At 54.6% G+C, this 15,889-nt stretch overlaps 1 protein-coding gene across 1 annotated transcript in view; it reads right to left on the minus strand.

The window, feature by feature from the left end:
- The window catches only part of EEIG1 (estrogen-induced osteoclastogenesis regulator 1), a 36,530-nt gene that overhangs the window by 11,734 nt on the left and 8,907 nt on the right, over positions 1–15,889 (minus strand). The window contains exons 2-3 of the mRNA XM_024762238.1: positions 569–689; positions 346–375 (exon numbers count right to left, since the gene is read on the minus strand). Coding sequence (XP_024618006.1) covers positions 346–375; positions 569–689 — 151 coding nt within the window. The remainder of the gene's footprint in view (positions 1–345; positions 376–568; positions 690–15,889) is intronic.

Genomic DNA, 15,889 nt, shown 5'->3' on the forward strand with positions numbered 1-15,889 from the left:
AAAAAAAAAAGAATCCGCCTGCCAGTGCAGGGGACACGGGTTCGAGCCCCGGTCCGGGAAGATCCCACATGCCGAGAAGCAACTAAGCCCGTGCGCCACAACTACTGAGCCTGCGCTCTAGAGCCCGTGAGCCACAACTCTTCGCAGCAACGAAGACCCAACACAGCCAAAAATAAATTAAAAATAAAAAGATATTTCAAAAAAATAACACATCTCATGGAGGGCAGGGCGCCTTCTGTTTGGGGCAAGAGAGGCGGGTGGAGGTTCGTCTAGGAGCTTCTCTCATGCCTGTCCCATCCACCCATCCCATCCCAGCCCGCCGCCCCTTCACATGGCCCCGCTTACCTTGGAGTAAGCCTTCCCACCTTTCAGCTCCTGCATGGGAAACAGACAAAGGCAGCAGGATGACTAGGGGATCCCAGGGACCTCATGGGTCTCCCCAGTCCACCCCACCCCCGAATCTGACTCCCAGGGAAGGGGGACAAGAAAAGGGGTTGACTGACTCACTCAGGGCATGGGCCTAAAGCCAGCAGCCCAGTGGCCCTACCAGCGCCCCCTGGCCTCTCACCTTGCGCACCGATACACGGAAGATGCAGGGGTCCAGCAGGCCGGTGGCCGGGTTGGCACTCATCTTACACACGAAGGTGAACCTCTTCCGCCACCGCACACAGTTCTCTTGCACCTCCTCCCTGCGGATCAGAGGGACAGTGAGTGCAAGGGTGCAGGGTCCACTTTTAGGGACGTGAGGGCCCTGCTCCCTTTGGGACGGGGAGGGAAACTCTCACTTTTCACTTTGTATCACAAAGTGACTGTATTTTCATAACAAGAATCTGCTTGTGTACGTGTTATAAAAAAAACGACAAAAACATAAAAATAAAAAATGAAAAAACACAAGGCGAGGGTGAGATCAGGCTGGGGGCAGCTGTCTGTTTCCAGCACTGCCTGTCCCACCCCCAACCTTGCTCTGGGGTCTCGGGTAGCTCCTTTGGCTGCCATTACCTCCCTCCAGCTGGACTGCCATTGGCCATCTCAAGTGAGCCTCACAACGGTGCTCCCAGGATGGACTCCCAGCCCTTTTTACAGACGAAGAAACTGAGGCTAGATAAACTGCCCAGTCCTGCCCAGCCAGGAAACAGCTGGCCCTCAGCCCAGTGCCGCCTGGCTCCAGAGCCCCCTTCTTCACCAGCAATAATAACAATGATAATAATAACGACAACAGCTAACGCTCATACGGTACTTCTGTGCGCCAGGCACCCCCCAAAGCACTTCACAAAACCAGCTGCCACAGGAGCCTTCTCCAAGTGCTGGCGATCCAAGGTCACGCTAACCCTCCCAGCAACCGTCTGGGGCAGCTACTACCTGTAGTCCAAGCCCACGTTCAAAGAAACCGGGAGCTCTAGGGCTAAGACCCCGGCCCGAGGCCCACCACTGGCAGAGCAGAACAGGGACTTGAACCCAGGCAGCCTGGCTCTGGTGTCACGTGCTCAACCCTCCCCGCTGGGTCAGGGCAGGGTCGGGGAAGGGGTGCTGGACCTCCAGCCCCTGGAGCGCCTCCTGGACCTGAGGAGCACGACCAAGCCCACCAATTCAGCACCACCCCCCCCCCACTGGGGAGGCGCCCTGTGCCCTGGGGGTGAGTGGGAGCCAGTGGGAGCAGTCCACCGAGCCTCTCCAGCTGCCTCAGGGGCCAGTGGGCCCCGGGGTTGGCAGCGGCACATGGTGGAAATGAGCCCCCCTGCCACGGCAGGACGTGCTCAGGAAGGGAGGGGCAGGCGTACGAGACATGATCTCCAGCCTCATCCCACCTAACAGGAACGGCGAGTGGACAGCTGAGGAAGTGACCGCTCCACACCCTGGAGACCGCAGGGGCTCGGGTTAATGGCCAGACGGGGGCCGGTGGGCGGAGGGTCAGCACAGGTTGAGCATCTCCTGAACACGGGCTGGCCTGCTTCTCACGGCAACCCTGGAAGGAGACTCTGTGCCACCCCTTCTACAGCTGAGGGCACTGAGGCTCCCGGAGACCACCCAAGGTCACACCCCCAGTGATGGACAAAGCAGGATCTGAACTCAGGACGGTCCAACTGCAGAGTCAGAGCGCTCAGCCATCACCGTGGTTCACGGGTCAGGGGCTCGGGAAAGCCTGGCAGACAGAACCCCCTGGGGTTGTGGAGCCAGCAGCGCCCTAATCTGCACCCGAGGCGTCTACCCATGTCTCTGAGTCCCAAGTATGTGCCAGGTGCTGGATGCTGTGGTGGACTTGATTCACAGACTGACATCTGACAGTCACCCCACTGATGACTCAGTGTCACCGGGACAGGGTGGGGGAAGGGGTGAGTCAGGGAAGGTGACTGGCTGCAGGGAGGTGGCATTCAGGCTCAGACCCGAATGAAGAGGGGGGAGTAGCAAGCGGGGAGATGGTTCCTGGCAGAGGGAATCGCATGAGTGAGGAACAAACATACTCTTGGTTTCTCGGCCGATGAAAGCGCCCGAGCCAAGCCTCTATGAGGAGCTCCCTCCTAGCCCCACAAGTCTTTGAGGATGGGACCAAGGCTTCCCCACATCCTGCCAGGGCTGTGACAAGAAGCAACAGGACTCCGTCGGGCAGACCTGGGCTCGCAGCCTCACACTCACTGTGCAACTTGGGCTGGGGCCAATCACCAAAATGCTCTGACCCTGTTAGGAAGGTGAGCTCCAGCAACCCCCACAGACTGGGGACAAACAGAAAAGGTCAGGGCTAGAGGTGAGGGGGAGGAAGGGAGAGCTCCCAACCTGCCAGTGGACATGGGCAGGGACCCTCAGGAAGCAGGTGCCAAAGGAGGAGTGGGAACCCTGGGCTGGAGCGTCATCTGACCCAGCCTCATTCATTCATTCAAATAATTGAGCACCAGTCGTGTGCCAGTCCCTGTTCTATGCACTGGGGCCACAGCAATGACTAGCTTACATTTTGCTGGGAGTGGGAAGGAAGAACGAAAACTACCTCTTTTGGCAGATGACTTAATCTTGTATGTAGAAAATCCTAAGGAAACCAGTAAAAAAACTATTAGAATACATGAGTTCAGCCAGGTTGCAATATACAAAAATCAGTTATTTCTATATACAGTACTAGTGAACATCCACAATGAAATGAAGAAAACAATTTCATTTACAATAGTATCAAAAAGAATAAATTTAACAAAAGAAGTACAAAACGTATACTCTGGAAAACTACAAACTACATTGCTGAAAGAAATTCAAGAAGATCTAAATAAATGGAAAGACATCCCACAGTCGTGGACTGAAATATTTAATATTGTTAAGATGATAATACTCCCGTGCTTCCCTGGTGGTGCAGTGGTTAAGAATCCGCCTGCCAATGCAGGGGACACGGGTTCAAGCCCCAGTCCGGGAAGATCCCACATGCCGCGGAGCAACTAAGCCCGTGCGTCCCAACTACCGAGCCTGTGCTCTAGAGCCCGCCAGCCACAACTACTGAGCCCGCGTGCTACAACTACTGAAGCCTGCGTGCCTAGAGCCCGTGCTCCGCAACAAGAGAAGCCACCGCAATGAGAAGCCCATGCACAGCAACGAAGAACAGCCCCTGCTTGCTGCAACTAGAGAAAGCCTGCATGCAGCAACGAAGATCCAACACAGCCACACACACACAAAAAAAGATAATACACCCAAATTGATCTAAAAATTCAATATGATCCCTATCAAAATCTCGGCTGGCTTCTCTGCAGAAAATTGACAAGTTGATCCTAAATCTTAGAAGTTCAAAGGACCAGAATAATCAAAACAATCTAGAGAAAGTAGAACATAAGAAGGGATTCACATGTCTTGAATGCAGAACTTCTACAAAGCTACAATAATCAAGAAAGAGTGGTTCTGGCATAAGGATAGACACATAGATCAATAGGATAGAATTGAGAGTCCAGAAGTAAACCTTCACATTTATGGTCAGTTAATTTTCAACAAGGGTGCCAATGGGGGAAAGAACAGCCTTTTTAACAAACGTTGCTGGGACACCTAGATATTCACGTGCAAAAGAATAAAGCAGGACTCAATTTCTCATACCGTATACAATAAGTAATTCATAAGTTTAAGAGCTGAAACTATTAAATTCTTAGAAGAAAACATAGGGGTAACTCTTCATGATCTGGTATTAGGCAACAGTTTCTTAGATATGACACCAAAAGTACAAGCAACAAAAGAAAAATATAGATATTTTGAACTTCATAAAAATTTTTAAATCTTTGTGATTCAAAGAACACTGTCAAAATAGTGAAGACGGGCTTCCCTGGTGGCGCAGTGGTTGAGAGTCCACCTGCCGATGCAGGCGACACGAGTTTGCGCCCCGGTCTGGGAAGATCCCACATGCCGCAGAGCGGCTGGGCCCGTGAGCCATGGCCGCTGAGCCTGCGCATCTGGAGCCTGTGCTCCGCAATGGGAGAGGCCACAACAGTGAGAGGCCCGCGTACCGCAAAATAAATAAATAAATAAATGGTGAAGACAACCCACAGAATGAAAGAAAATATTTGCAAATCATATATGAGACTTGTAGCTAGAATATATAGAGCACTTACAACTCAATAATAAAGACAAACAACCCAATTTAAAAATTGGTAAATGATCTGAACAGACATTTCTCCAAAAAAGATATATAAATGGCCAATAAGCACATGAGAAGATGCTCAACATCATTAACTAACAGGGAAACACAAATCAAAACTATATAACAAGTTACCACTTCACACCCACTAAAATGGCTATAATCAAGACAGATAATAAGTGTTGATGAGGATGGGGAGAAATTGGAACCCTCGCGCACTGCCGGTAGGAACGTAAACTGGTACAGCTGCTTTGGAAAACAGTCTGGCAGTTCCTCAAAAGGTTAACCATAGAGTTACCATATGACTCAGCAATTCTACTCCTAGGTATATACCCAAAAGAAATGAAGCATATGCCCACACAAAAACTTGTACACAAATGTACGCAGCAGCATTATTCATAATAGCCAAAAAGTGAAAGCAACCCAGATGTCCATCAACTGGTGAATGGATACATAAAATGTGGTATATCCATACAATGGAATATTATTCAGCAATCAAAAGAAACTGAGCACCTAAACATGCTACAATGTGAATTAACCTTGAAAACATTATGCTAAGTGAAAGAAGCCAGTCACAAAGAACTATACATTGTATGATTCCATTTCTATGAAATGCCCAGAATAGGCAAATCCATAAGAGACAGAAAGACTGATGATTGCCAGGGGATGGGGGAGCTGGGAAAAAATGGGAACGACTGCTAATGGGTATGGAGTTTCTTTCTGGGGTGATGAAAATGTTCTAAAATTGACTGTGGTGATGGTCACACAACTCTGTGAATATACTAAAAACTACCAAACTGTACACTTTTTTTTTAAAATTTATTTTTGTTGGGTCTTTGCTGCTGCACACAGGCTTTCTCTAGTTGCGGCGAGCGGGGACTACTCTTCGTCACGGTGCACGGGCTTCTCATTGCAGTGGCTTCTCTTGTTGCGGAGCACGGGCTCTAGGCGCGTGGGCTTCAGTAGTTGCGGCGTGCAGGCTCAGTAGTTGTGTCTCGTCGGCTCTAGAGCGCAGGTTCAGTAGTTGTGGTGTACGGGCTTAGTTGCTCTGCAGCATGTGGGATCTTTCCAGACCAGGGCTTGAACTCACGTCCCCTGTGTTGGCAGGCGGATTCTTAACTACTGTGCCACCACGGAAGCCCCCAAATTGTACACTTTAAATGGGTGAATTGTGTGGTCTGTGAATTACGTCTTAATAAAGCTGTTACCAAAACGAAAACATGGTAGTTCAAATAAAGAGAGAAAAATGGAGAAAACAGAACAAGGAAGGTGGGTAGGGAGTACTGGATAGAGATGAGAAGGTGGGGGCTGCTACTTTGGGCAGGTGGTTAGGGAAAGCCCTTTGGCAGTGATGTCTGAGCAAGGTCTGGAGTGAAGTGAGGATGTGGGCTGAGCAAAGACTGGGGGAAGAGCTGTCCTGATGCATGAACAGCAAGTGCAAAGGCCCTGAGGTAGAAACAAGCTTAGCAAGTGGAGAAGCAGCATGGGGGCCAGCGGCTGAATGGGACTGGGGAGGGGAGCAGAGGGGACGAGGTTGTCGAGGGAACAGGGGTAGGTCATGCTGGACCATGGTGAGAACTTTGAATCTTCCTCTGACAGTGCCTCTGTCTCACCATTATGGATTCCGGTTTTAGGCAGAGGCTGAAAGCAGCCCTGAGGAGGTGAATGGAAGGGTGAAAAGAGCAGAATACTTCCCAAGCAGCCAAAGGCCCAAGCCTGAAAGCAGGGAAAGCTAGGGGCCGGCCAGGGCTCCCATGTGGACCCTCAGATCTCCGCCCACCCCCTCCACTTGCTCGAGCCAGCCAGGAGTTGGAAGCAGCTGCTGGAGCCTGAGGAGGAAGCTCACAGTGCTGGGCGTGTTGAAACACCCAGAAGAATTAGGATTAGTGTCTGAGAACAAAAGCCGATATCGAATTGTGGGCTCTCTCCCTTCCCCTTTGTGAGTCTGCCCTGGGAACACCCGGCCAGGAAGCCTGCTTGACCGTGGTTCCTGCAGGCCTGGCCAGAGAAAGCCATGCGGAGCCCTCCCAGGCTCAGGTAACAGGCTGTTTCCTCTCCCGCTGTGGGAAGGTGGGCAGGGGCAGGGCTCACGGGATCAGCCCTGGGCCTCCCTCATGTTTCCACAGGGCTCTAAACACACGCTCTTAAATGCCACCACTCCCATGGGAAGAAGCTCAGAGCCTCACCCTGGCCCACCCAGGAGGTCACAGCAAGGATAAAAACAAACACCCCAGCAGTGGCCATTCCCTGTGGGCCTACTGTGTGCTGCCTGGAACTCCTGAACGCTGCAAGTTGGGTGTTATCATGGCCCACTTTACAGATGAGGAAAATGAGGCCCAGAAAGGCTGAGAAACTCACTCACAGCTACAGGGTGGTGAGGAGCAGAGCCCGGTCTTGACTCCAGGCCCATCTGTGTCCAGAGCCAGAGATGGCACAGCCAGGACTCAGCCCTGCAGCCGCCTCCAGAGCCCTCTGAAGAGAGGAAGCTGGGCACCCTCAGTCAGGTGGTATGGGGTCTCAGGCACAGGGCAGGGATAATGGGAGGAGATGAAAGATGAGCACAGGCTCAGGGGTCGGGGTGAGGGGGCATTCATTTAAAAAAAAAGACAGGAATTAAGACGCCAAGCAGGGGACCATGAGCCCCAGGTGGGAGCTTGCCAGGCCAGGTTTGAGGGAATCTCAGGGACTTGATTCATTCAAAAACCTTTTACTATGCCCTAATTAGGTGCCAGGTACTACTGAAGGCCCTAGGGACATAAATAGTGAACAAAACAGAAATTCCTGCCTTCAAGGGGCTTATAGTCTGGCAGCAGGAAGGAGACAGACAAAATAAAGCAAACACACAAGATGGTGCTAAGTGCTATGGAGGAAAAAGGAACAGGGAAGGAGGCAGGCAGTGCCTGGGTTGGGGGCGCCTGAGGGAAAGACGGCCAGGGAAGGTGTTAATGGGAAGGTGACATCTGAGCAAAGAGCCGAAGGGGGTGAGAGAGTGACCCACACAGACGCCTGGGGGAAGAGCAGTCCAGGCATGAGGAACAGTCAGTGCAAAGGCCCTGAGGTGGGAATATGCCTGACATGTTTAAGAAGGCACGAGGAGAGGCTTAGGAGGGGCTTCCCTGGTGGCGCAGTCATTAAGAATCCGCCTGCCAATGCAAGGGACATGGGTTCGAGCCCTGGTCCGGGAAGATCCCACATGCCGTGGGGCAACTAAGCCCGTGCACCACGACTACTGAGCCTACGGTCTAGAGCTCACGAGCCACAACTACTGAGCCCGTGCGCCACAACTACCGAAGTTTGTGCGCCTAGAGCCCGTGCTCCGCAACAAGAGAAGCCACCGCAATGAAAAGCCCGCACACCACAACAAAGAATAGCCCCCGCTCACCGCAACTAGAGAAAGCCCGCGCGCAGCAACGAAGACCCAAAGCGGCCAAAAATATATATAAATAAATAAATTTATTAAAAAAAGAAGGCACAAGGAGGCTAGAGGCCAAAAAGCCACCCCAGGAACAGCAAAGGCCCAGTGCAGCGCTGCCAAGAGCCCTGAAGGGCGACCGGGATCCTGAAAGCTGAGCACCGCTTGGCACCAGCCATGACCTCGACGGACTGTGGCCCCGGGGGCAGGGACAGGGCCTCTGTGGGAAACATGGATCTCTGCATACATTCCCCAACTCCCCAGGTGCAGTGAGCCAGAAAGAGGAAGAGCGTGAAAAAATTACAACGAATGAGCATCTCTGACGAAAAATCATCAAGAAGATGCTCATTAAGAACACACAGGACTGTGCATCCGCCCCCCACCCCAACCCCCGCTTGCCCTGCTAATGTGGCTCAGGATGTGCCGAGAACTGAAATGTAAAGATGACGGCACCAAGCCCAGAGAGGACACCGTCCAGAGCCCTGGACTCCGGGCTCCCAAGCCGGCTTGCTCCACCTGCAAAGGGGCAGGAGGAGACAATGGCTGAAGGAGGGAGGGAGCTCGGAGCCGGTCTGGCTAAGGTGGGGTGAGGAACCATTCGCAGGGCCACTGTCTTTGTGTCTGTCCAAGAACTGTTTCTGTAATTGAACTTGAAATTGAAAAATGAGAAAAGGGTGTGAGGTTAGAAGAGCTGGTCAAAAGCAAAGGGATTTGAATGCCCATCTGCCTGATTCAAGGCCTGGGCCCACACTCACCCTCCCGGCAGGACCGGGCGCCCCTTGGTAAGAGATGAAGATGGCCTCCCTAGCCTGGGGTTTCAGGGCTTGAGTCCCCAGCTCCATGCTGCCAGGGATAGGTAATTACAGAGACTGGGTTTTCAGGGGAGTTTCGTTTTTAGCTTTAAGATACACAATTAGATGTCCAAATCCCAGAGAGGCAGGGCGAGCCCTCTCCACCCACCACAGCCCGCTGGCAGAATTCGGCTCTTTCTGGGTTGTCCTGAAATAGAGCAGAGCATCTTACCAGGCTGGTGTCTCCCTCGGAGCTCCCCTGGCCCCAGATCCCAACCAGGGCCTCTGTGATGCATCCACAAAGCCTCACTGTGGACGCCGGCTCGGTGCCAGGCCCACGTGGGTGTGGGGACACAACGGGAGCAGACCTCCTCAGGAGCCCCCGGCCGAGCGGGGAGACAGACTCACACAAAAAGCAACTGACAACTGCCGCCAGCCTCCAAGGAAGTGGAAGGGGCTGCGAGGAAGCAGAACAGACTGGGGGCCTGACTTGGTCGGGGCAGTGACGCCATAGCTGGGACCTCTAGGCTGTGGTTGGCTGGGTGAAGACGCGGGGAGATGGCCCGGGTGGTGAGAAGACCCAGAAGGAAGGAGGTGGCTCTCAGGAAGAGGCAAGAGAAGGCCGGGGGGAGGGGGGTAATCAGGCAGGTGAGGGTAGGGCTGCATGAGTGACCCGGAGGCCCACCACCGGGAGCCTGGACTTCATCTGTGAAAGGGTGACACTACCCAACGCGTGGGGCTGTCGCGTGACCCTGCGGTGCCGTGTCCAGCTCCTTTCTCCACTGCTCACCCAGAGAGGCAATGTAAAGAATTCTACCGGCACGATGGGTGTGTAGTAGCCACATCTTTCTAGCACCTGCCCTACCATGTGTCAGTGACTCAGAAAGGCAGCTGGCCACCGTCGGGGCCCCACACAGATGGCACCTATCTGCCACCACTGCCTCCCCACAGCTCAAGACAGAGCTGCACAGAGCGGGACCCTCGCTCTAGAACACTCGCTCCTGCCTCCCGGGTTCATCTTTAATTAATCAACAGTAAAACCCAGTCCTGTTCATTGAGCTTGTTCTACAGGGCATGTGTTTTATAGACATGAGCAACTACCACAATCCTAGGAGGTATGTGCCATTATCATTCCCATTTTACAGATGAAGAAACTGAGGTCCAGAGAAGGGCAGAACAAGCCCAAGCAAGGCTGGACAGAACAATAGGGCTGGATGCTGACCCAAGGCCACACCTTCACCTCTTCCCCATGTTGGTTCCCTTCAGAAGCAGGAAGGTAAGTGGACACCTGGGAGGAGGGAATGCTTCTTCTCAGGGCCCCAACAACTCAAGATGCCTCAAAGGCTGTGAAGAGCAGCAGACCAGGTTGAAGTGAGCCACCATCCTCGGCCTCTCAGATGGGGAAGTTTGGGACTCCCAGCAAAAGGCCACCCCAGAGTCCGGGTTCCATGGTTCCCCGAGGGTGGCTCACTGCCACATCCCTATCACCTGGCCCAGACCAGCTTCACTGCCCAGGAAATGCAGCAAGATCTCAGAGCTTTAGCACCCCCCAGTCTCCATCACGCAGCTGATGAGGGGTCAATTCCATGGGATCCACCTCCTGGCCACAGGCTGCCCACGGCCCGCAGGGTCCTCACAGACAGGGACCATCTGGGGCCCCTCCCCGGAGTCGGAGTGAAGGCACAGCCAGCAGTGGTCTCAGAGCAGGAAGTTGAGAGAAGGGAAACCGGGCTATCAGTGGGGAGCCATGGAAGGGCTCCAGCCTGACCCACCCTCAGCCCCTCACCTCCCCAGCAGCCTGGCTGCAAGTACTCGTCTGCACACCTGTCTGGTCACCACCGTACACCCAGCACAGAGCTTGCCTGGCAGGGGGCAGCTCAACTGTGGCCACTATCTACGGGTGGGGGTGGTGAGGCCTGGGAGGACAGAGCTTCTCAGACTCAAGTCAACACTGAAAATTCCGTGGCTTGTCACAAATGAAGATTCCCAGGCCCTGCCAGAACTAGACTCTGTTATGGCAGGGTTTCTCAACCTCGGCACCACTGACATTTTAAGCCATTCTGGACTTTATGGGGGGTGTCCTGTGCATTACGGCATGTTTGGCAGCATCCTGCCAATAGCACAACTCCAGCTGTGACAACCAAAAATGTCTCCAGATATTGCCAACTGTCCAGGGGCAAAGTCACCCCTGGTTGAGAACCACTGCTGCAGGCCTTGGACTGGACTTTTTAAACAAGCTCCCAGGTGATTCTGAGGCAGGAGCTGGGCACCTGGCTAAGCGAGGGCATATCCATGAGAACTGAGTGGGACCCCAGGGACTCCCAGCCCCACTGCCCTCCTGTGTTCCTGAAAGGGCTGGTCCCCGGATTCCTCCCCTTCTGCCCCTATGAGGAGAGAGAACCAGAGCAAGGCTCCATCGCACGAATCCCTCCCCGCTGGGCCGGCAGTCACAACATCCAGCCTGCACCTCCTCAGCCACACCCACTCCGTGATCTCCCCGACCTTGGTCCTTGGCCGGGTCCCTGGAGGAACGAGCCGTCACAGTGATGCAGTCACAGTGATGCAATCAAGGTTCCCGGCTGATGAAACCCAGCCCAGCCTGGGAAAGGCGAGAGTCTAATAAGGAAACAATTTAAATTGACAACATCTGCCTGTGCTTCCCTGAAGAGAAGAGAGTACAGCCGCCTGGGGAGGGGCCCACCCCGGGGACCAGGCAAGGCATCTGTCCAGGGGCTGCAGGGCGGTAGAGCCTCCATTGCAGTGACGTGGCCAACGTGGCCGCCCAGCAGCATCTGGCCCCTGCCAGGAATTCAGGGCTGCACGCAGGGGAAGCAGCTTGTTGCAGTTCTGACACAGCCAGCCCCTCCTCCTGTGACACGACGAGGCAGTAAGAAGTTCCTAGAAGTCAAGGCACTCGGGCTTGGTGGAGAGGCATCAGTGTTAGGAGTGAGGACTCTGGAGCCAGAGGCACCTGCGCTCCACTCCTGCTACTCACCAGCCCGGTAACCTGGAACTGCATCAAAGAACCCAAAGTGGGCAGATGCTGGCTTCCCCATTTTACAGACACAGGCACGCTGCCTCCCTGGCTCTGCCTTCGCAGAGGTGCCTGCGCCCAGAGGCAGGCTCTGCAGGCAGCTCGAGCTTCCCTATCACCCAGGCGAATGTGCGGGCATGCTATTCTCGACTGATGCACACAGCTCAAGAGGAGAGCAGGCCGTCGAAAGGAATCCGGAGTGAACTGCTGGCTTTGACCAAGTGCTGGTCCAAACTCAGGCACCTGGGCGAAGGTGCCCCCATCACCAAATGTGGCCCCGCCTGGCTCCTGTTTCCCGGGTACCCTTCTGTGTGCCAGGTGCTGCTCAAGCACGTACCCTCCGCAAACACGATCAGCACCCACTTCGCAGATGGACACCCAGGGAGTCCGCAGGTCACTCAAGAGGTGAGGGGTGAGCTGCACCTCCAGGCCCTACCTCAGGAGCCCACCGCCCACCCCCGCCCTGCAGGACCGCTGGGAAGATGCTCTAAGATAGAAAAGCTGTTCTCAGGGGACAGCAGCAGCCGTCAGTGTCCCTGCGCTTTGTGGGCTGAACCTTCACGAGTCTCAATACCAGGGAAGAGGCGGCCTTGAGACCAGTCTTGTCCTAAAGGAGGGGTGGTCATGAGGTCAAAGTGTACGGTCAGTGGGGCACGGCACTGGGCCAAACTCGTCAAGACCTGCTGGTGTTGGGGACCAAGCCTGGTCAATCCAGGGTCGAAGGGAGAGTGGGGAAATGTTCCTATAAAAGTCCATAAGGTCAGCTTCCTGCCTCCTGAGCATTTCCTACTTATCGGGCACTAAACTGAGAGCTCTCCCTGCCTGACCTCCTGGAGTCCACACCCCAAGCCTGGGAGGTAGCTACCATCATCCCCACGTCGCAGGCAGGGAAACTGAGGTTCAGAGCACAGAAGCCACCGACCCCAGGTCTGGCTGGGAGAGGGCCGTGATCTGATCTGAACCCATAGCTGTCTGACCTCAGAATCTTAAACTGGGCCCAGGCCCTAGAAATTCAAAGCAAGGAGCCGCAGCTGGGCTATAGTAGCTACGTTCCCTCCTCCGTTCCAGAACTCACAACTGTAAAACACGGAACTGTGGGGTTGGCTGTGCACAGGGAGTTTCCCTTCCTGAGCCCCTGAGATCCCCAGCGGGACCACTCACTCACAAGGCAAGGGTACAGGAGGCAGATAGGCTGGGGACCAAGGCCAGGATCTGCCACTCACTGGCCAGGACCTCTCTGGGCCTCAGTCACTGCCCTGCCCTGTCTCACGGGTTTGCTAAAAGGCCTAATGAGAGAACAGGGCCTGGTACATACCCAGAGGACACTCACACTGAAACGGGGACATGGCCGCTACCATCGAAAGTAACTCTGAGACAGACGGTCCAGCAGGAAGCCAGGGCCCTGATGGAGGCCCCACTTCCCCACCCCAGGACCATGGATCAGGACATATTCCCCAGACCTTGAACCTGGCTGGGACGTCCTGGGAGGTGGACGGGCAGGTAGCCCAGGCATACTCAGGCCGCTCCTGGCTGACTCACGCCTGGGTGGTGTTTGAATCACCCAAGGAAGGGAAGAAACAGGAGGGAGGTATGCCCATCCCCGGAGCCCAGTTCCTTGAATAGCTGGACTCAAGTGAGTCACAGGGATGTCCCTGTCCTCTGAACCCCTACCCAAACCCATAGCCTTTCCTGAAAGCACCCTCCCCACAACGACTGCAGACAAATTACTTCCTCTTCTGGACATGGGTCTTATTAATGGTGAAAATGGAAGGAGGCTTCCATGTCCCAGAGCGCAGGGGTCCTGGAGGCAGGGCCTTTGTTTCACTCACTGCTGCTTCCCATGTGCTAAGGATGGCACCTGGTACATGGGAGGTGCTCAGTAAGCCTCTGATGACTAAATTAGTGATATTCACAGCATTGCTCCCAATAAGGGCCACCCTAGACCTTCCTGCACTGATATTTCCACCTCCAGGAAAGGGGCCTCCAGCTGTGGTCAGGTCACGTTCTCCAGCTCTCTGTAGTCACTGAGGGGTCAGAGATCATCACCATCTCTGGGTCTGCCCCCAGGTGTTCCCACTGCTCCACACCACATTCCCCACGGCTCCCTGGACTTCTGAGGTGACCGAGGAATAATCAGGGACCACTCAGCCAGAGTCACATCTCCTCACAAAACCAGCACAGACTAAGACCTGCTTTGCTGGCCATCTTCAGCAGCTCTCTGAGATTCCAACCACAAGACAAAGGGCTCGGGGTCAGGTGGAACCAGGAGGCCCTGACTCACCAATCTCCACCTCCTGCCCAGACAGCTGATTCTCCTGCAGACTCATGGACTGACGCTGGGCTAATCGCTGCCCCTGCCATTCATTTAGTCCACACACATTAACTGAGCACTTACTATGAGCCAGGCCTGAGTGGGACACTGGGAAACAAACCTGGGCCTTGGTCTTGTCTGCATCCAAAAGGGGCATGGCCATTCTCACCCAGGTCCATGTGATTCCTCTTTAGCCGACAGAAAACCCTTAGGAGGTGCTGGAGCCCTGGGTCAGGCCTTCTCTCGCATTCAGGGAGAGTACCCAGTCAAAGGCCCATCCCCAAAGACAGCGGTCAGGGCCAGAGCAGGCAGGAGTGGCTGATGCCTCCCCTCCCGCACCGTGCTCAGCACTTCTTGGAGAGCTGACGTGTCTAATGGTCTCCCCTGGCTCATGGGCCCAAGGTCAGGGGCCATGGCTGTCTCGGCCAATGCTGGACCCAGTGCCCAGTGCAGGACCAGGGCAGCAGCCTGGCTCGAATCACAAATGTTTGCTGAATGGGAGAAACACAGGAAGAGAGAAGAGAAACAGTTAAGGGGAGAGCAGGAGAAAGGTGAACCTTTCCTTCCTGCTCCCACCCCTGGATCCTCTCCAGTGATTGCCCTGCATTAATGCCAACCACTGCCAGCCTTTCCTGAGCACTTACTCTGTGCCGGGGCTATGCTGGGTGCCTAACGGGGGCGTGGGGGCAGGGGGGTGGTAACCCACTTAATCCAAGCGCCAAGAAGGAGCTTATCACCCCATTTCACAGAAGAGGAAAGCGAGGCTCAGAGAGATCCGGTGGTCTGGCAGCCTTGGGAGCCCGCCCTCCTTCTGAACCGCCAAGCCCCACACCCAGCAGCCCCTGCCGGGGTTTGCAAGAGGCAGAAGGAAAATCCCCAGCCAGAGAAGACTGCAGGCAACTGCCGAGTTAAGGCTCGTAAGTGATGCTTATTGGGTAGCGACGGTTCAGGCTGCCCTGGCAGAAAGACCCTGGAGAGACCTGAGGACCTCCTCCAGTCTCAGGTGCCCAGCACGACCAAAGGTGTGGGTGTCTCAAGGCCTTTCTCACACAGACACGTGCACACGTCAGTGCTCGGCTGGCTGGCTCTCAGAGCAGTCCTGTGTAACCAGCCTCCTAGAAGCAGGACTTTACAGGTCCCAGAAGTCCCCTCCAGACATGACTGCCACCCCAATAAAGACAACATCATCCTGACTCGTATCAGAATGGGTTTTTTTTTAATCAGAATGCTTTTGAACTTGATATAAACGGCACCGCACAGCATGCTCTTGTGTCTGGCTTCCTTCCCTTGAGGTTGTTTGCGACACTGTCCTTGTCGTGAGTAGCAGCGGCTGCTGCGTAGCAGGCTCAAGTTTTGTTTTTAATCATTCCATGATGACAGAGGTGGGAAACCGCTCTTCTCAGCTGACAGCCACCTCCCCTCCTACAACGTGGAGTCCCAAGTGGTCAACCCCATGGCTGCCCTTGGGGGTTCTAAAATACAACTCTGACTCTGATTCACACCCTTCTGTGGATCCCTGGTCAGAGAAGTCCAAGCCCCTCCCCGTGGCCTCCCCTGACCCCAAGCCCCCAGGCCACGAGCTCTTCCCTGCTCAGCACTCTTGCCCTTGCCTCCCTCTGCCCTGTGCTGCTCTTCTCTCCCCTCTCCCCCAACCTAATCACCTACTGTCCCTGGGACGGAGCCCAGCATCCATTCCTGGGCGCGGCACTGCAGGGCAGGGCACTGTGGGGCGGGGCTGGAACCCAGGGAAGCT

This window comes from Neophocaena asiaeorientalis, unplaced genomic scaffold (assembly GCF_003031525.2).
Source record: "Neophocaena asiaeorientalis asiaeorientalis breed wild unplaced genomic scaffold, Neophocaena_asiaeorientalis_V1.1 scaffold78, whole genome shotgun sequence".
Taxonomy (NCBI): Eukaryota; Metazoa; Chordata; class Mammalia; order Artiodactyla; family Phocoenidae; genus Neophocaena; species Neophocaena asiaeorientalis.